Consider the following 22,305-nt stretch of genomic DNA (forward strand, 5'->3'; position numbering starts at 1 on the left):
GGTGCTCGCTAGTTTTGCAAATTCAGCTATTGTTGGAAGCCAGCCAATATGAAACAAACTATTAAAATTACAAAAGGTTGCAGCATATGTTGTGTAAATGGTGAACTCATACAGCTGTCAACTCTTGTCATTTTAATCCGTTTCACATTTGCTAGCTACCTTTTAGATCGAAGCCCAAATAGAATGATAAAAGATAAGATGATAGAAGCCCATCTCCTACTGTAAATAACCTACACACTGTGTGTGTAGCCAGCCAGCCAGCCAGGTAGAAAAATGGCAGAAAAATAAAAGACGGACATCAGAGTATTTTTCAATACACCAAAACGCATAGTAAGAACCCTAGTAGCCTAATATCTCAAATACTAGTTGATAAAATGTTCATAAGAAAGAAATGAAATTCTAATGGAAATGTTTCACAATGATGTCATTAGGCAGAGCAGGCAACAGATGGCACACAGACAGCAGAGTTGGGGACAGATATGCAGGGACAGACTGGCAGAGACAGGGAGTCTCAGGTAAGTTTGTTGAGTCTTTGTTTTGCAACATTATGAAAGGTTCAAATTTTTTTGACTTGTAAATTAGGAACATAATTGGAAAATGCCATGGATACCCCCACTCTCAACTTAAACTGGTGACTGAACTAAGATTTGTTAAAGGCAATGGTATTGCTGTTGTGATTAGTTGTGTAGTTTTGGGTACCGGTAGTTAGGAGTACGGCAAACACCTTATTTCATTGGTTCCTCAATATACATTTACCATATTACAATGTAGGCTATGTGTTACAGCACTATTTTTGGTGTCCCCCTCAGGAATTGCTCTTGAGAAAATTTAATGTAATTGTCCCCTCCAAAGTTGATATCAGATTTTCGCCAATGGGAGAGATGGGCAAGGACTATTGTAGGATTAAATTATGTGTACATTTATTTGCACATATTTTCTATTTGTATTGATCTTGTTTCTTGCTGTCCCATTGTTATCCTAAACGTTATAACCACTTTCTACTACACACCATTTTCACTCAGAGCTAAATAATGCTCTCCGAGTTTGGTTTAGCTGAATTATTGTGATTAATATAACTCATAATAGATCTTGTTGATCTTAGATTTTTATATTGGAAAGAAGATATAATAAAAATCAAGGTTAATGGTACAGAAAACCATTTTGTCTTATGACAATTTGTACAAAATCCTTATTTATCAACTGATAATTAACGGAAATAAATAATAATTTCCATTTGTGCAACCATCTTTATCTTCCTAAAGGACCAAAGACGATGACGTTATCGTTTGATTCCGATACTGATTACTCAGTGTCTGAATGTCCACTCTCACAGACACATTTCCTCAGACCCAGCGTGACCTCCCATTGGTCCATCGGGGGGCACTGTCAATCATCTCACCATGATGCAGCTGGACGATCTGTCTGCCGTGGAGGAGTTCAGCTACGCCCAGATGCCCACGCTGGAGAGAGGAGCTGGTGGGGGTACAATGGGACGGCGGGACGGCGGGGGTGTGTGGAGAGGGACCGGCCAGAGAGCTACACTGTGGACGTGAGGGCCAGTGACCTGAAGCTTTCCCACTCTGAGAAGCCCATGCACCCCTGCCTCAGCTATAGGACCTGGCTCTACAGTGTTCTCATTGGGGTAAGAGGTCAGGAGGTTAAAGGTCAAGGGTTAAAGGTTAAACGTTGCTACAGCAGGGAGTTGGTCAACTCTAGTATTCCAGAAAACACAGTGCTGCTGGTTTTTTGTTTGTACCAGGAATGAATTGTAAATGATTAGTCATAGTCAATGCCATTGACTGGTTAGAGAGTCCACAGACCTGGTAACTCCAGTCACCGTCTGATTTGAAGGCAGAAACACAGCATAACAGCATTACAGCATCCTTCGAGGAGGAGATGTACACCTCTGCTTTAAAACTTTTTCTTAGGTGTGAATGTAGAGAGAACAGGGATAGCGTGACAACTTTTTGGTAAGTGAACTCTCCTCTAGGCAGTTTACGTACTAACCACTGCGTGTGTGCGCATGTGTTTGTGTGTGTGTCTGTATCTGTGTCTGTGTGTGTGGGTGGGCTGGCTTCTCTCTCTACCTGGGCAACGTGTTTCCTGCTGCTATGGACTACCTGCGCTGTGCTGCAGGCTCGGTGAGGGGCTCTTAGCTGACTAGAGTCTGAAAAAAGGCTGTTCCTCATGTCCCAGAGGTATTTGTGCTGTCTATCCAACTTCTATGACAAATAACATAGGAGTTGGCAAGACAGCACAAACACATCTGGGATCAGGCTAGGAATGACCTGATAGTAACATGAAAATGGCACCGACGGACAGGGCTGCCGTGCTTCTAGCTCTTAGGAAACCTTGCTGCAATATTTCGATTTTTTAATGTGTTATTTCTTACATTATTAGCCCAGGAAATGTTTTGTGTTATTACTTACAGCCGGGAAGAACATCTGGATATCAGAACAGCTGTAACTCACCCGAATTACCAGCATTACGACCAGGAATACGACTTTCCCGAATCGGATACTTTGTTTGTACCCTCCAGGCCAATTGAACTGACTCCAGAGGCTGTTCCAATACATCACCGGCGGAAAAGAGGTACTCGGAGGTACTCAGGAGGTGCGCACACCACCCACCGCTTCCGAGTATATTACTCGCTAATGTTCAGTCTCTGGATAATAAAGTTGACGAGCTCAGGGTGGGCTCTCCTTCCAGAGAGACATCAGGGATTGTAAAATACTGTCACGACTCCTACCGAAGGTGACTCCTCTCCCTGTTCGGGTGGCACTCGGCGGTCGTCGTCACCGGCCTACTAGCTGCCACCGATCCCTTTTTCCCTTTCTGTTTGTTTTGTCTAATTAGTTTCATCTGTTTTCATTTAGGCTTGTTAGTTGGGCTATTTAAGCCAGTAGGCCCGCCTGTTCTTTGTGCGGGCTTGATGATCCTTCCACTGTGTTCGTTGTGGTGGATAGTATATTTTGGGCGTTTGTATTTTGGTGCGCCCGGCATTTTGGGCGAAATACTTTTGTGCGTAATAAAGCGCTACATTGAACTTTCTGTCTCCTGCACCTGACTCCGCACCCACTACGCCCAGACAGTTACACATGCTCTGTTTCACGGAAACATGGCTCTCTCTGTATATACTGTCTGAGTTCATTCAGCCAGTTGGATGCTCAGTTCATTGCGCAGACATGAATACATATCTCTCCGGGAAGAAGAAGGGGGGCGGGGGTTCATGTTTTATGATTAACTACTCATGGTGTGATTGTGATAACATACAGGAACTTAAGTCCTTTTGTTCACCCGACCTAGAATACTTCACAATCAAATGCCGACCATATTACCTTACAAGAGAATTCTCTGCGGTTATAGTCATAGCCGTGTATATTCCCCCTCAAGCCAATACCATGACGGCCTTCAAAGAACTTCAAAGGACTTTATGCAAACTGGAAACCACATATCCTGAGGCCGCATTTATTGTTGCTGGGGATTTTAACAAAGCAAATTTGAGGAAAACTTTACCGAAAATCTATCAACACATTGACTGTAGTACTCGCGCTGCTAAAACACTCAACCACTGCTACTCCAAATTCCGGGATGCCTACAAGAACCTCCCCCGCCCTCCCTTTGGAAACTGAGATCACGACTCCATTTCGCTCCTCCCTTCCTATAGGCAGAAACTCAAACAGGAAGTACCTGTGCTAAGGATTATTCAACGCTCGTCTGACCAATCAGAATCCGCGCTTCAAGATTGTTTTGTTCACGTGGACTGGGATATGTTCGGGGTAGCCTCTGAGATCAACATAGACAAATACACTGATACGGTGACTGAATTCATCAGGAAGTGTATAGGAGATGTTGTACCTACTATGACTACTAAAACCTGTCCTAACCAGAAACCATGGATAGATGGCAGCATTCGCGCAAAACTGAAAGTGCGCGAACCATCACATTTAACCATGGCAAGGCGACTGGGAATATGGACGAATACAAACAGTTTAGTTATTCCCTCCATAAGGCAAGCAAACAGGGCAAAACGTCAGTATGGAGACAAAGTGGAGTCGCAATTAAACTGCTCAAACAATCTACAGACAATCACGGATTACAAAGGGAAAACCAGCCACATCACGGACACCAACGTCTTGCTTTCAGACAAGCTAAACACCTTCTTCACCCGCTTTCAGGATAACACAGCACCACCGACGCGGCCCGCTACCAAGGACTATTTGCTCTCCTTCTCCATGGCTGACGTGAGTGAGACATTTAAGCATGTTAACCCTCGCAAGGCTGCCGACCCAGACGGCATCCCTAGCCGCGGCCTCAGAGCATGCGCAGACCAGCTGGTGTAGTGGAAATATTGAATCAAATATTTCTCAGATACCGGAACTTGTAAATTCAAATAGACTTTATTACAAAAGTAACAGAAGCTGAGCAATTCCACGGAACAACTGAATTCTCTTGTTACAGACCTCAGGCTTTATAGGTTTACACCTCCAGATAACACACATGGTCACTCCTCTCTATGTAAATGATTAACACCCCTTGTCCTCTTGCCACCATTATCTTTCTGTTTCAATTATTGCTTGTTAACGCCCACATCTGACTTATCTTTGCTCAGTTTAGATTATATTGGTGGTGGTGCCATAGTATTAATACAAAAAAGAATACATTTATTGCATATATATGTTCCTAATGTCAGTGATTTTCTAATAATACTTGATTAGTACAAACACATCTTCTTTTCACAGGTACATGGCTTATGGTGCCTATATTATTTAACTAAGGTACACATTTTCTGCTTGCGTTCTGTTTTTACATATCTAGTGATTAACTCCATGTTGACCCAGCCGTGTACACTCCCATGGATCCTGTGTCACGAGCGGAATGAACAGTTTAAGGAGTGAGTCAAGCGCAGGAGACGGAGGTCCGTGAGAACAAACTTAATTTAATAAGTCCACGGGCAAGATTCATATACAGCTGGGAGCATAACAGTCAGAAAAAATGACTAAAAGAAGCTCCGCTCAAAAGGCAGACGGGGCGCAGCCCGGCAACCCTAATGCCTAGACAATAGAAGTAACACCACACGTAACAACGAACAATCCCGCACAAATCCTAGCTAAACACAGACAGACTAAATAACCCCCCCACTAATTACAAACACAAAACAGGTGCAATCAAAAACAGACATAACTAATAGACACTAAAACACAGATCGGTGGCAGCTAGTAGGCCGGCGACGACGACCGCCGAGCGCCGCTCGACCGAGGAGAGGAGCCCCCTTCTGTGGATGTTGTGACAGTACCCCTCCCCTGACGCGCGGGTCCCGCAGCGTGCCGACGCCGGCCTCGAGGACGACACGGAGGGCGAGGCGCTGGGCGATCCGGGCGGAGGTTGTGGAAATTCCCCAACATGGCTGGATCCAGAATGTCCCTCGCCGGGACCCAGCACCTCTCCTCCGGACCGTACCCCTCCCAGTCCACGAGGTACTGTAGGCCCCCCACCCGACGTCGGGAGTCCAAGATGGCCCGGACTGTGTACGCCGGGGCCCCTCCGATGTCCAGGGGGGGGCGGGGGGACCTCCCGCACCTCAGCGTCCTGCAGCGGACCAGCTACCACCGGCCTGAGGAGAGACACATGAAACGAGGGGTTAATACGGTAATATGTAGGAAGTCGTAACCTATAACACACCTCGTTTATTCTCCTCAGGACTTTGAATGGCCCCACAAATCGCGGACCCAGCTTCCGGCAGGGGAGGCGGAGGGGCAGGTTCCGGGTCGAGAGCCAGACTCTATCCCCCGGGTTAAACACGGGGGCTTCACTGCGGTGGCGGTCAGCGCTCTCTTTGTGTCGTTCTCCAGCCTTCCTTATACACTCCTGGACCGCATTCCAGGTTTCCCTAGAGCGCTGGACCCATTCCTCCACCGCAGGAGCCTCTGTCTGGCTCTGTTGCCATGGCACCAGGACCGGCTGATACCCCAACACGACCTGGAAGGGTGACAGGTTAGTAGAGGAGTGGCGCTGAGAATTCTGGGCCATCTGGGCCCAGGGTACGAACCGCACCCACTCCCCTGGCCGGTCCTGGAAATATGACCGCAGAAACCTGCCTACATCCTGGTTAATGCGCTCTACCTGCCCATTACTCTCGGGGTGGAAACCCGAGGTCAGGCTGACCGAGACCCCCAGCCTCTCCATAAACGACCTCCACACCCTGGACGTGAACTGGGGACCCCGATCAGATACGATATCCTCGGGCACCCCGTAGTGCCGGAAGACGTGGGTGAATAGGGCCTCCGCGGTCTGTAGGAAGACCGGGCAACGGAAGCAGACAGCAGGACTTCGAGAACCGATCCACAACAACCAGGATCGTAGTATTTCCCTGAGATGGCGGGAGATCCGTAAGGAAATCCACCGAGAGGTGAGACCAAGGTCGTTGTGGAACGGGGAGGGGCTGTAATTTCCCTCGAGGCAGGTGCCTAGGAGCCTTGCACTGGGCGCACACCGAACAGGAAGAGACATAGTGTGTTACATCCTCTACCAAGGTGGGTCACCAGTACTTCCCCCTCAGGCCTCGCACTGTCCGTTCCACCCCAGGGTGACCCGAGGAGGGTAAAGTGTGGGCGGAACGAACTTCCGACCCGCAGGACATTGAGGTGGAGTGGGTTCGAACCGACCCGCCCGCTCGATGTCCGCATCCACCTCCCACACCACCGGTGCCACCAGACAGGAAGCAGGGAGTATGGGAGTGGGATCGATGGTCCGCTCCTCGGTGTTGTAGAGACGTGACAGTGAATGGCCGAGATGCATTCGTACATTCCGAGAACCCGGAATGTACGAAAGGGTGAACTGAAACCTCATAAAGAACATGGCCCACCTGGCTTGACGAGGATTAAGTCTCCTCGCTGCCCGGATGTACTCCAGGTTACGGTGGTCGGTCCAGATGAGAAAAGGATGACGTGCCCCCTCAAGCCAATGTCTCCACACTGTCAAAGCCTTGACCACGGCTAACAACTCCCTGTCCCCCACATCATAGTTGCGCTCCGCCGGGCTCAGCTTCTTAGAAAAGAATGCGCAGGGGCGGAGCTTCGGAGGAGTGCCCGAACGCTGCGAAAGCACAGCTCCCACCCCAGCCTCGGACGCGTCCACCTCCACTATGAATGGCAAAGAGGGATCCGGATGCGCCAGCACCGGAGCGTTGGTAAACAGAACCTTCAGACGACGGAAAGCTCTGTCCGCCTCTGCCGACCACCGCAATTGCACCGGACCCCCTTCATCAGTGAGGTAATGGGAGCTGCCACCTGGCCAAAACCCCGGATAAACCTCCGGTAATAATTGGCGAACCCCAAGAACCGCTGCACCTCCTTCACAGTGGTAGGGGTCGGCCAATTACGCACAGCCGTAACGCGGTCATCTTCCATCACCACCCCTGTGGTAGAAATGCGATATCCCAGAAAAGAAACGGCTTGTTGAAAGAACTCACATTTCTCAGCCTTGACGTATAGGTCATGCTCCAGCAGCCGCCCAAGCACTTTACGCACCAGAGCCACATGCGCGGCGCGAGTAGCGGAGTAGATCAAGATGTCATCGATGTACACCAACACCCCCTGCCCGAGCATGTCCCTGAGAACCTCGTCCACAAAGGATTGGAAGACGGCGGGAGCATTCTTTAACCCATATGGCATGACGAGGTACTCATAATAGCCCGATGTGGTACTAAATGCGGTCTTCCACTCGTCTCCATCTCGGATACGCACCAGGTTATATGCGCTCCTGAGATCTAGTTTGGTGAAAAAGCGTGCCCCGTGAAATGACTCCACGGCCGTAGCAATGAGAGGTAGTGGGTAACTGAGCCCCACTGTGATAGAATTTAGACCTCTATAGTCAATGCACGGGCGCAGGCCTCCCCCCTTCTTCTTCACAAAAAAGAAACTCGAGGAGACGGGTGATTTAGATGGCCGAATGCATCCCTGTCTCAAGGATTCAGTGACGTATGTCTCCATAGCCACTGTCTCCTCCTGCGATAGAGGGTACACGTGACTTTTAGGAAGGGCTGCGCCAGCCTGGAGGTTTATCACACAATCCCCCTGTCGATGGGGTGGTAATTGATTCGCCTTCGTTTTACTGAAGGTGATAGCCAAATCGGCATATTCAGAGGGGATGTGTACAGTGGAGACTTGGTCTGGATTCTCCACCGTGGTTGCACCGATGGAAACTCCTATACACCTACCTAAGCACTCCCTCGACCACCCCTTAAGAGCCCTCTGCCCCCATGAAATCTGAGGATTGTGAGAGGCTAGCCAGGGAAGTCCCAGCACCACCGGAAATGCCGGGGAATCAATAAGGAACAGGCTGATACGTTCCTCATGACCCCCCTGCGTTACCATGACCAGTGGCACTGTTTCCTCCCTTACTTGGCCAGACCCTAGTGGTCGACTATCTAACGCGTGCACGGGGAAGGGTTTGTCCAGTTTAACCAGGGGAATCCCTAACTTATCAGCAACACTTCGGTCCATGAAACTCCCAGCTGCGCCTGAATCGACTAGTGCCTTATACTGGGAGTGAGGGGAAAACTCAGGGAAGAAAACAGAGACATACATGTGGTTGACAGGGGGCTCTGGGTGAGGTTGGTGCTGACTCACCTGGGGGGTCGATGGAGTGCTCTGCCTGCCATCTGAGTTCCCGGGAGAACCTCTCCACCACCGGTCCGCAGTGTGTCCTCTACGGCCACAGTGGGTGCAGGAGAGGCCCCCCCCTCCGGTCCTCCTAGCAGCAGTCCCTCCAAGCTCCATGGGCGTTGGAGCAGGAGGGATGGGAGGTGGAATGAATAGGCCCCGATCGGAACGTCCCCGGGCAGCTAGCAGGTTGTCCAGCCTGATGGATAAATCAATTAACTGGTCCAGCGTGGTGGTATGGTCCCGGCAAGCCAGCTCCCGGCGGACGTCCTCACGTAGACTACACCTGTAGTGGTCAATCAGGGCCCGCTCATTCCACCCCGATCCGGCGGCCAGAGTCCGGAACTCCAGAGCAAAGTCCTGAGCACTCCTCGTCTCCTGCCTCAGATGAAATAATCGCTCGCCCGCCGCCTTCCCTCCGGGGGATGATCGAATACCGCCCGGAAGCGGCGAGCGAACTCTGGGTAGTTGTCCTTCGCTGAGTCTGGGCCCTCCCAGACGGCGTTGGCCCATTCCAGGGCTCTACCCGTGAGGCACGAGACGAGGACGCTCACCCTCTCTTCATCGGAGGGAGAGGGCCGGACGGTCGCCAGGTACAGGTCCAACTGGAGAAAAAACCCCTTGCACCCAGCGGCCGTCCCGTCGAACTCCCTGGGAGCCATTATCCGTATCCTGCTTGTACTGGGTTCGGTTGGATTCGGTAGGGGTGCAGGGTGATGAATTGGTCCTGGTGGGGGTGATGGAGCGACTCGCTCCCAGCTCTCCAATCGAGTCAGCACCTGGTCCATGGCTGTGCCCAGTCGCTGGAGGAGGCTGGCATGTTGGGAGACTTGTTCCTCCATTGACAATGTTCCTGTCCCTGCTGACTCCATATTTGGTGCGGGATTCTGTCACGAGCGGAATGAACAGTTTAAGGAGTGAGTCAAGCGCAGGAGACGGAGGTCCGTGAGAACAAACTTAATTTAATAAGTCCACGGGCAAGATTCATATACAGCAGGGAGCATAACAGTCAGAAAAAATGACTAAAAGAAGCTCTGCTCAAAAGGCAGACGGGGCGCAGCCCGGCAACCCGAATGCCTAGACAATAGAAGTAACACCACACGTAACAACGAACAATCCCGCACAAATCCTAGCTAAACACAGACAGACTAAATAACCCCCCCACTAATTACAAACACAAAACAGGTGCAATCAAAAACAGACATAACTAATAGACACTGAAACACAGATCGGTGGCAGCTAGTAGGCCGGCGACGACGACCGCCGAGCGCCGCTCGACCGAGGAGAGGCGCCCCCTTCTGTGGATGTTGTGACATCCTGTCAGGGCTTTCTGAAGGATCGGACCAATACGCAGCGTGATCATAGTTCCACATCTTTTATTCAGTCGTGAAACTCATGCAATAGACCATACATTTGAAATACAAAAACAAGAAAGCCGTGACGCAGAGCAGGCATACACTACTCACAAAATAATCACCCACAAAACACCAGTGGGACAAACATCAACTTAAATATGGCCTCCAATTAGAGACAACGACAACAGGCTGCCTCTAATTGGAGGTCATGCCAAACAAAAACTAACCTAGAAATACAAAACTAGATACTAAACATAGAAATACAAAAACGGGCAAACACTCCCTGTCACGCCCTGACCTACTCTACCATAGAAAATAACAACTTACTATGGTCGGGACGTGACAGATCCTGCTTACGTTCTGCTTACACATGTCTATTAATTTACCCTATGTTGATTCTGCTCACTACTTCTGGGAGAACAGTCTAGGTACTGGAAAATCCCCATAGTACTGGACATTGTCCAACACTGGCTGGAGTGTTTACGGACATATTCAATTTCTCCCTATCACAGTCTGTTGTCCCCACATGCTTCAAGATGTCCACCATTGTTCCTGTACCCAAGAAAGAAAAGGTAACTGAACTAAATGACTTTCGCCACGTAGCACTCACTTCTGTCATCACAAAGTGCTTTGAGAGGCTAGTTAAGGATCATATCACCTCCACCTTACCAGACACCCTAGACCCACTTCAATTTGCTTACCGCCCCAATAGATCCACAGACGATGCAATCGTCATAGCACTGCACACTGCTTTATCCCATCTGGACAAGAGGAATACATATGTAAGAATGCTGTTCATTGACTAGATCAGCCTTCAACACCATAGTACCCTTCAAGCTCATCATTAAGCTCAAGGGCCTGGGTCTAAACCACACCCTGTGCAACTGGGTCCTGGACTTCCTGACGGGTCACCCCCAGGTGGTGAAGGTGGGAAACAACACCTCCACTTCACTGATCCTCAACACAGGGGTGCCCACAAGGATGTGTGCTCAGCGCCCTCCTCTACTCCCTGTTCACCCATGTCTGCGTGGCCACTCACGCCTCCAACTCAATCATCAAGTTTGCAGACGACACAACAGTAGTAGGCCTGATTACCAACAATGATGGGACAGCCTACAGGGAGGAGGTGAGGGCCCTGGGAGTCTGGTGCCAGGAAAATAACCTCTCACCCAACGTCAGCAAAACTAAGGAGCTGATTGTGGACTTCAGAAAACAGCAGAGGGAGCACCCCCATATCCACATCGACGGGACCGCAGTGGAGAAGGTGGAAATCTTCAAGTTCCTTGTCGTACACATCACTGACAAACTGAAATGGTTCACCCACACAGACAGTGTGGTGAAGAAGACACAACAGCGCCTCCAACATCAGGAGGCTGAAGAGATTTGACTTGGCACCTAAAACCCTCACAAACTTTTACAGATGCACAATTGAGAGCATCCTGTCAGGCTGTATCACAGCCTGGTATGGCAACTGCACTGCTCGCAACCACATGGCTCTCCAGAGGGTGGTGTGGTCTGCCCAACGCATCACCGGGGGCAAGCTACCTGCCCTCCAGGACACCTGCAGCATCCGATGTCGCAGGAAGGCAAAAAATATCATCAAGGACAACAACCACCCGAGCCACTGCCTGTTCACCCCGCTATCATCCACAAGGCGAGGTCAGTACAGGTGCATCAAAGCTGGGATCGAAAGACTGAAAAACAACTTCTATCTCAAGGCCATCAGACTGTTAAATAGCCATCATTAGCACATTAGAGGCTGCTGCCCTAAATACATAGATTGAAATCACAGGCCACTTTAATAATGGAACACTAGTCACTTTAATAATGTTTACATATTTTGCATTACTCATCTCATATGTATATACTGTATTCTATCCTATTCTACTGTATCTTAGTCTATGCTGCTCTGACATTGCTCGTCCAAATATTTATATATTCTTAATTCCATTCCTTTACTTTAGATTGTGTGTGTTGTTTGATATTACTTGTTAGATATTACTGCACTGTTGGCGATAGAAACATAAGCATTTCGCTACACCTGCAATAACATCTGCTAAACACGTGTATGTGTGAAATAAAATTTGATTTGATTGGAAGAAGAGCCCATGACAGATCCTTACTGTAACAGGTCTACATTCTTCTAATAATATACAATGAGTATACAAAACATTAGGAACACCTGCTCTTTCCATGACATAGAGTGACCAGGTGAATCCAGGTGAACACTAGGTTCCCCTATTGATGTCACTTGTTAAATCCACTTCAATCAGTGTAGATGAAGGAGACAGGTTAAATCATATTTTTTTTGCCTTGAAACAATTGAGATATGGATCGTGTATGTGTGCCATTCAGAGGGTGAATGGGCAAGACAAAATATTTAAGTCCCTTTGAACGGGTATGGTAGTAGGTGCCAGGTGTACCGGTTTGAGTCTGTCAAGAACTGCAATGTTGTTGGGTTTTTCATGTTCTACAGTTTCCCGTGTTTATCAAGAATGGTCCATCACCCAAAGGACATCCAGCCAACTTGACACAACTGTGGGAATCATTGGAGTCAACATTGGAGTCAGCAACATCCCTGTGGAACGCTTGACACATTGTAGAGTACATGCCCCGACAAGGCTGTTCTGAGGGCACAAGGGAGTGCAACTCAATATTAGGAAGATGTTCCTAATGTTTTGTACACTCAGTGTATATTACAATAGGCAATACACAAACCTGCTTACTTGCCAAAAAAAGTATTCGGACCAATGGTGGCTTTGACGAGGCAGCACCCCACCGCAGGCAGGCCAATATCCTGTGTATGTATTTATATAATATCGCTTCCCAGGCTACATAGCTATGGTGTAGTATATACAATATTCAGAGACAGTCTCTGGTTCGGCGAGATTAGTATTTGTGTGTTTCTTTGTTTCAGAGTATCCCAGCAGCAGTTGTCAGCTTTGCCATTGCCAAAAACCATCATGTTGCAGTGAGTTCACAATAAATAATCTTACACTACTCAATGAGCATGTGTATTTTTTGTGTGAATTCTGTCCATGGGCTACTGATCTAGTGCTTGTCTCCTGCTGTCCATATGTCCCCTTAATACTGTAAACAAGTCCCCTTGATTTTAGAAGCATGTCCCTGATACAGCTGCTAATATATTGTACCTTTGTGATTGACAGGTGTCAGATTTCCAGGTGGTATTTGTGTCAACCTTTGCTGTGACGACTACCTGCCTGGTGTGGTTTGGCTGTAAGCTGGTGTTGAGTCCCTCTGCTGTCAATGTGAGTCTACAGCCAATCATTTTTTTTCTCAATTGTGTGTACACTTTATGTGGTTACCGTAATGCAAAGCTTTGAGGGTCTTCAATTGTTTGTTTGCATGATATGCACACACACACACACACACACACACACACACACACACACACACACACACACACACACACACACACACACACACACACACACACACACACACACACACACACATCGTAGTATACAGATGTTAAATGCATCTCTCTCCCTGTCTCTGACCCTGCTTCCCTCCTCTGTCTCTCTCTCCCATGGCCCTATCCCCTGTTCAGATCAACTTTAACATCATCCTGCTTGTTCTGCTGGAGGTGCTGATTGCCAGTACAGTCATTCTGTCAGCACGCTCCGCAGAGGACTGCTGCAGCCACAGGAAGGTGTGTGTGTGTGTATGTGTTTTTGTGATTGTTATTGCTACAAAGTGATTGTTATTGCTACAAACACAGTTTGTGCATTTGTTAGCTGCACAGTAATTTGTGCTGTATTGTGTGGTGTGTAAGATTGTTTGCCTGCATGCCATTTTAAGATACCGCCCTCTCTCTCTCTCTGTCTCCCTCCCGCTGCATGTTATCTCTTCCACTCTCCATTTCTCCCTCTCCCTCTCCCTCTACCCCACTTTGTCTCCCCTCCCTCTCTCCCTCAGCCAGTTACGTATGATGGTCCTCTGGTTCTGACCCCTGCCGTCTTTCCCACTTGACTTCTAAAGGCCTACTCTGTGAGCACATAGACACGGAGTTTGTGTGTGTGTGAATGAGATACATTAGACAGTCTACTATGTACTGTACTCCTAACAGCGAATGTAATGTTTGTGCATTGAAACACCACATATACTGTACAGTACACTGGCTACATGTTTGTTCTTCATTTGCACCAATAGTCACTGCTGTGTATTCCCAATAGTCACTGCTTTGTATTCCCAATAGTCACTGCCGTGTATTCCCAATAGTCACTGCCGTGTATTCCCAATAGTCACTGCCGTGTATTCCCAATAGTCACTGCTGTGTATTCCCAATAGTCACTGCTGTGTATTCCCAATAGTCACTGCCGTGTATTGCCAATAGTTACTGCCGTGTATTGCCAATAGTCACTGCCGTGTATTCCCAATAGTCACTGCCGTGTATTCCCAATAGTCACTGCCGTGTATTCCCAATAGTCACTGCCGTGTATTCCCAAAAGTCACTGCCGTGTATTCCCAATAGTCACTGCCGTGTATTCCCAATAGTTACTGCCGTGTATTCCCAATAGTCACTGCTGTGTATTCCCAATAGTTACTGCCGTGTATTCCCAAAAGTAACTGCTGTGTATTCCCAATAGTCACTGCAGTGTCTTCTCAAGTCACTACTGTGTATTCCCAATAGTCACTGCCATATATTCCCAATAGTCACTGCCATATATTCCCAATAGTAACTGCCGTGTATTCCCAATAGTTACTGCAGTGTCTTCTCAAGTCACTGCCGTGTATTCCCAATAATAACTTCTGTGTATTCCCTATAGTCACTACTGTGTATTCCCTATAGTCACTACTGTGTATTCCCAATAGTAACTGCCGTGTATTCCCAATAGTTACTGCAGTGTCTTCTCAAGTCACTGACGTGTATTCCCAATAATAACTTCTGTGTATTCCCTATAGTCACTACTGTGTATTCCCAATAGTAACTGCCGTGTATTCCCAATAGTTACTGCAGTGTCTTCTCAAGTCACTGCCGTGTATTCCCAATAATAACTTCTGTGTATTCCCTATAGTCACTACCGTGTATTCCCTATAGTCACTACCGTGTATTCCCAATAGTCACTGCTGTGTATTCCCAATAGTCACTGCCGTGTATTCCCAATAGTCACTGCTGTGTATTCCCAATAGTCACTGCCGTGTATTCCCAATAGTCACTGCTGTGTATTCCCAATAGTCACTGCCGTGTATTCCCAATAGTCACTGCTGTGTATTCCCAATAGTCACTGCTGTGTATTCCCAATAGTAACTGCCGTGTATTCCCAATAGTCACTGCCGTGTATTCCCAATAGTCACTGCTGTGTATTCCCAATAGTCACTGCCGTGTATTCCCAATAGTCACTGCTGTGTATTCCCAATAGTCACTGCCGTGTATTCCCAATAGTTACTGCCGTGTATTCCCAATAGTCACTGCTGTGTATTCCCAATAGTTACTGCCGTGTATTCCCAAAAGTAACTGCTGTGTATTCCCAATAGTCACTGCAGTGTCTTCTCAAGTCACTACTGTGTATTCCCAATAGTCACTGCCATATATTCCCAATAGTCACTGCCATATATTCCCAATAGTAACTGCCGTGTATTCCCAATAGTTACTGCAGTGTCTTCTCAAGTCACTGCCGTGTATTCCCAATAATAACTTCTGTGTATTCCCTATAGTCACTACTGTGTATTCCCTATAGTCACTACTGTGTATTCCCAATAGTAACTGCCGTGTATTCCCAATAGTTACTGCAGTGTCTTCTCAAGTCACTGACGTGTATTCCCAATAATAACTTCTGTGTATTCCCTATAGTCACTACTGTGTATTCCCAATAGTAACTGCCGTGTATTCCCAATAGTTACTGCAGTGTCTTCTCAAGTCACTGCCGTGTATTCCCGATAATAACTTCTGTGTATTCCCTATAGTCACTACCGTGTATTCCCTATAGTCACTACCGTGTATTCCCAATAGTCACTGCCGTGTATTCCCAATAGTCACTGCCGTGTATTCCCAATAGTCACTGCTGTGTATTCCCAATAGTCACTGCCGTGTATTCCCAATAGTCACTGCCGTGTATTCCCAATAGTCACTGCCGTGTATTCCCAATAATAACTTCTGTGTATTCCCTATAGTCACTACCGTGTATTCCCTATAGTCACTACCGTGTATTCCCAATAGTCACTGCTGTGTATTCCCAATAGTCACTGCCGTGTATTCCCAATAGTCACTGCTGTGTATTCCCAATAGTCACTGCCGTGTATTCCCAATAGTCACTGCTGTGTATTCCCAATAGTCACTGCCGTGTATTCCCAATAGTCACTGCTGTGTATTCCCAATAGTCACTGCTGTGTATTCCCAATAGTAACTGCCGTGTATTCCCAATAGTCACTGCCGTGTATTCCCAATAGTCACTGCTGTGTATTCCCAATAGTCACTGCCGTGTATTCCCAATAGTCACTGCTGTGTATTCCCAATAGTCACTGCCGTGTATTCCCAATAGTTACTGCCGTGTATTCCCAATAGTCACTGCTGTGTATTCCCAATAGTTACTGCCGTGTATTCCCAAAAGTAACTGCTGTGTATTCCCAATAGTCACTGCAGTGTCTTCTCAAGTCACTACTGTGTATTCCCAATAGTCACTGCCATATATTCCCAATAGTCACTGCCATATATTCCCAATAGTAACTGCCGTGTATTCCCAATAGTTACTGCAGTGTCTTCTCAAGTCACTGCCGTGTATTCCCAATAATAACTTCTGTGTATTCCCTATAGTCACTACTGTGTATTCCCTATAGTCACTACTGTGTATTCCCAATAGTAACTGCCGTGTATTCCCAATAGTTACTGCAGTGTCTTCTCAAGTCACTGACGTGTATTCCCAATAATAACTTCTGTGTATTCCCTATAGTCACTACTGTGTATTCCCAATAGTAACTGCCGTGTATTCCCAATAGTTACTGCAGTGTCTTCTCAAGTCACTGCCGTGTATTCCCGATAATAACTTCTGTGTATTCCCTATAGTCACTACCGTGTATTCCCTATAGTCACTACCGTGTATTCCCAATAGTCACTGCCGTGTATTCCCAATAGTCACTGCCGTGTATTCCCAATAGTCACTGCTGTGTATTCCCAATAGTCACTGCCGTGTATTCCCAATAGTCACTGCCGTGTATTCCCAATAGTCACTGCCGTGTATTCCCAATAGTCACTGCTGTGTATTCCCAATAGTCACTGCTGTGTATTCCCAATAGTAACTGCCGTGTATTCCCAATAGTTACTGCTGTGTATTCCCAATAGTCACTGCCGTGTATTCCCAACAGGTGATTGAGGTGATAGCAGAAATCTCGGCTGTGTTTGGCGGTGTCATCGCTCTCAACATGGACGCCTTGCTCCTGGGTCCATACCTGTCTGTCACCTTCTTCTGGATCTTAGTGGCTGTAAGGCTGCGTGTGTTACAATGGGTCTACACCATTGGTTCACAAATATTTTGTACCCCACCACAGACACAAAACTGCTTCCAGACATATCCAGTCATTATTCATGATCCAATAGAGTCTGGCTGTGACTCAACAATGGGTGAAAGACTGAAACACCTCTATTTTGTTCCCTGTCTCTGCAGTATTTCCCCAGTGCCATTGCCAGCGATGTCGTAGTAGAATACCCCAACAAGTGTCTGGTGAGTTTTTAAAGGTTATGTATTCTGGACAGGTGTCATGCTCAACCATTACCTCACTGAATGATCCCCCTCTACCCCTAAGGTGGATATGTTGATTGCCATCAGCAGTGTGACCTCCCCCCTGCTCTTCTCAGCCTCAGGCTTCCTCTCCTGCAGTGTGCTTAATTTCATTGACATCTTCTTGTATGAGGTGCCTACAGCTAAGGTGAGCTGCCTAGTGTTCTGTGATAGATAGAGTCTCTGTACATGGGATGAGTTCATTAGGACTGCCTCAGGTCAGCCTCCAGCTCAAAGTCATTGTCACTTGTGAATCCAATGTTTTGAGAATCATGGTCAAGGTATAACTAACAACTCTGCAGAAATTGTACAAACATACAGAGCTTTTCATGTTTTTTTATTTTTAAATGTAACCTTTATTTAACAAGGCAAGTCAGTTAAGAACAAATTCTCATTTACAATGACGGCCTACATCGGCCAACCGCGGATGACACTGGGCCGATTGCGCGCCTCCCTATGGGACTCCCAATCACGGCTGGTTGTGATACAGCCTGGATTCGAACCAGGTTGTCTGTAGTGACGCCTCTGGCACTGAGATGCAGTGTATTAGACCGCTGCACAACTAGGGAGCCCATGTGATGGTATTAACTCAGATATTGAGTGAATCCAACGTTTTGAGAAAGGGACAATCAACATGTTCAAAATGTATATACTTAAAGACGTCCTCTAGCGATTGTTGAACTTTTACTGTTGAAAAGTCATATCCCAAGTTTGAGCAAATTAGTGTTTTTTTTAGACACAACTGCAAACTTCAAAGAGTAGGACATTCAATGAGTTAGTCTGATGGGAATTTGTGACGTCATCGGCCTCCCCTTTGTCAGAGGAAATATAGAGGAGCAATAGACTTGTGTAATGCCATGACTTACCTGGACCACCTATTGAGATGTGCCTTTTGTTATGTAAATCAGGTGTTAAGTGAGGTGAAAATGAGACTGGAGTGACACTTTAATGACTCTGTGGTTACAACTCAGATGGCGTACAAAAACAATATGTATGTGAGTCCCCCTAGCAATCATATGACATCCTGCTGCTGATTCTGATGGTGTTGCTGCTGGTGCAGGCAGTTCTGACTCTGGCCACCGTGGTGCACTGTGCCTCCTACAAGAGTCAGCTCCTCATGGGGGCTCCAGAGTGGGATGACAGCCAGCAGCTCCCAGCTCTACACTTAGAGGTACATTACAAACACATTCTGTACCTACTGTTTACACAGTCATGCAGATTCACATAGACATGAACTAGGACTGCTGCACACATCAGGCTCTCTCCTCTCTCTCAAACACATGCACGTACACCACACACACACACACACACACATGTACACACACACGTACACACACACACACACACACACACACACACACACACACACACACACACACACAAACATAGAGTTTTGGCAGATGTGATGTTGTGCTCTATGAGTAACTGATGTAGAGTCACTGATGCTTAGATAGCTGGTACATCTCTCACATCAGTCTCTCTGGAAATGTCACTGACGTGTGAGGAGGACTGACACTTATGTAGCACATGAAGATGTGGGAAACTTACTCCTCAGCATTGTATCCATGTTTACGTCGCTCAAGAACTAGCTTTTGAGTGGCACGACGAGTATAGATGCTTGAGGGAGGATGGTGTTTGTAAAGCAAAGGTCCCGGGTTTGAAACAAGTACAGTGCATTTGGAAAGTATTCAGACCCATTGACTTTTTCCACATTTTGTTAAGTTACAGCCTTGTTCTAAAATTGATTGAATAAATGTTTTTCCTCATCAAATCTACACGGAATAATCCATAAAGACAAAGCGAAAACAGGTTTTTAGAAATGTTTGCAAATGTATTAAAAATAAAAACAGAAATACCTTATTTACATAAGTATTCAGGCCCTTTGCTATGAGACTTTGAGTTTGACTTTGAAACTGAGCTCAGATGCATGCTGTTTCCATTGATCATCCATGAGATGTTTCAACAACTTGATTGAAGTCTACCTGTGATAAATTCAATTGATTGAACATGATTTGGAAAGGCACACACCTGTCTATATAAGGTCCCACAATTGACAGTGCATGTCAGAGCAAAATCCAAGCCATGAGGTCGAAGGACTTGTCCATAGACTTCCGAGACAGGATTGTGTCGAGGCACAGATCTGGGGAAGGGTACCAAAAAATGTCTGCAGCATTGAAGGTCCCCAAGAACACGGTGGCCTCCATCATTCTTAAATGGAAGAAGTTTGGAACCACCAAGACTCTTCCTAGAGCTGGCCGCCTAGCCAAACTGAGCAATCAGGGGAGAAGGGCCTTCGTCAGGGAGGTGACCAAGAACCCGATGGTTACTCTGACAGAGCTCTAGAGTTCCTCTGTGGAGAAGGGAGAACCTTCCAGAAGGACAACCATCTCTGCAGCACTCCACCAATCAGGCCTTTATGGTAGAGTGGCCAGACGGAAGCCACTTCTCAGTAAAAAAGGCACATGACAGCCCTCTTGAAGTTTGTTAAAAGGCACCTAAAGGACTCAGACCATGAGAAACAAGATTCTCTGGTCTGATGAAACCAAGATTGAGCTCTTTGACCAGAATGCCATGCGTCATGTCTGGAGGAAACTTGGCACCATCTCTACAGTGAAACATGGTGGTGGCAGCATCATGCTGTGGGGATGTTTTTCAGCGGCAGGGACTGGGAAACTAGTTAGGATCGAGGGAAAGATGAATGGAACAAAGTAAAGAGAGATGATGAAATCATTGATGAAATCCTGCTCCATAGCGCTCAGGACCTCAGAAGGTAAACCTTCGCCCCAGTCTAACAGCACAACAACCCTAAGCACACAGCCAAGACAATGCTGGAGTGGCTTCGGGACAAGTCTCTAAATGTCCTTGAGTGACCTAGCCAGAGCCTGGACTTGAACCTGATCGAATATCTCTGGAGAGATCTGAAAATAGCTGTGCAGCAACGCTCCCCATCAAACCTGACAGAGCTTGAGAGGATCTGCAGAGAATGGGAGAAACTCCCCAAATTCAGGTGTGCCAAGCTTGTAGTGTCATAGTCAAGAAGACTCGAGGCTGTAATTGCTACCAAAGGTGCTTCAACAAAGTACTGAGTAAAGGGGTCTGAATACTTATGTATATGTAATATTTCAGTTTGTAATTTTTAATACCTTTGCAAAAATTTCTAAAAACCTATTTTTGCTTTGTCATTACAGGGTATTGTAACCGTTTAATCAATTTTAGAATAAGGCTGTAACGTAACAAAATGTGGAAAAAGTCAAGGGGTCTGAATACTTTCCGAATACACTGTATGTGCTGAATCGAGAGGAAGTGGTACTCGCTAAGCAAGCAGCGTGATGTCCTTTACACTTATGTCTAAGCCGGTCATTCATGGAGTAACAGTATGTTGTGCAGTGACGACATGCAGACTGCAGTGACAAAAGTCTCTCTATTTTCTATTCCAACCTCTCTCCTATCTATCCCCTCTTCCCTTTCGCTTCTTCCCTCCCTCCAGCTTGCTCTCTCAGCAACAAGCATCCAACAAAACACTGTGGGACTTTGACAAAGACAAGGCCTGGAAGGCGGTCGTGATCGTGACACACTGAACAGAGGAGGAGGAGAAAGGGGACAAAACAGAAAAGACAGACAGGGGAGAGGAAAGAAAAATAAATCATAAATATCAGTAGTCAGTTTCACTGCAAGATAGAAGACAAGGAGGAAAAGAGATAGTAAGATGAGAAAGTTGGAGCAAAGAGGAGGATGACAAAAGAGTGAGGAATCGAGAGGAGGGATACAGGATGAATTGTGTGATGTTATAAGCATTCAAGTCTCTCAGATATAAAATGTTTATACTTGCTAAAACAATCTGCTTACTGTGTACAATCTGTAGACCATTGGGTACTCTCATTCCTCTTTGTGTTGTATTTGCAGCTCAGTATAATTTTGGTCTTTGTCTATATGTAGTGAACTTTACGCATAGGACTTTAGGTCTAATTGATATTGACATGAAGATGTGTAGAGTGCATTCAGAAAGTATTCAGACCCCTTGACTTTTTCCACATTTTGTTAAATTATATACTTTTTATAAAATGGATTAAAAAACAAATTCCCCCCTCATCAATCTACACACAATACCCCACAATGACAAAGCAAAAACAGGTTTTTAGACATTTTTGCAACAAAAAAAAGACATTTCACATTTACATAAGTATTCATACCCTTTACTCAGTAGTTTGTTGAAGGACCTTTGGCAGCAATTACAGCCTCGAGTCTTCTTGAGTATGACGCTACAAGCTTGGCACACCTGTATTTGGGGAGTTTCTCCCATTCTTCTCTGCAGATCCTCTCAAACTCTGTCAGGTTGGATGGGGAGCGTCATTGCACAGCTATTTTCAGGTCTCTCCAGAGATGTTCGATCGGGTTCAAGTCTGGGCTCTGGCTGGGCCACTCAAGGACATTCTGAGAATTGTCCCGAAGCAACTCCTGTGTTGTCTTGGCTGTGTGCTTATGGTTGTTGTCCTGTTGGAAGGTGAACCTTCGCCCCAGCCTGAGGTCCTGAGCGCTCTGGAGCAGGTTTTC

General features: G+C 46.7%; 1 protein-coding gene across 1 annotated transcript; it reads left to right on the forward strand.

Annotated features, from left to right (window-relative positions):
• The first annotated feature begins 435 nt into the window (after nt 1-435).
• On the forward strand, nt 436-21,812 carry LOC123724508 (membrane protein MLC1). The gene is made up of 10 exons (XM_045688300.1): nt 436-515; nt 1,263-1,642; nt 12,936-12,989; nt 13,186-13,287; nt 13,590-13,691; nt 17,342-17,458; nt 17,641-17,697; nt 17,780-17,902; nt 18,764-18,925; nt 21,242-21,812. The coding sequence occupies exons 2-10, from the start codon at nt 1,274-1,276 to the stop codon at nt 21,287-21,289; spliced, it is 1,134 nt and encodes a 377-aa protein (XP_045544256.1). The 5' UTR covers nt 436-515; nt 1,263-1,273; the 3' UTR covers nt 21,290-21,812.
• Nucleotides 21,813-22,305: the final 493 nt, after the last annotated feature.

Source organism: Salmo salar, chromosome ssa10 (genome assembly GCF_905237065.1).
Source record: "Salmo salar chromosome ssa10, Ssal_v3.1, whole genome shotgun sequence".
NCBI classification, from domain to species: domain Eukaryota; kingdom Metazoa; phylum Chordata; class Actinopteri; order Salmoniformes; family Salmonidae; genus Salmo; species Salmo salar.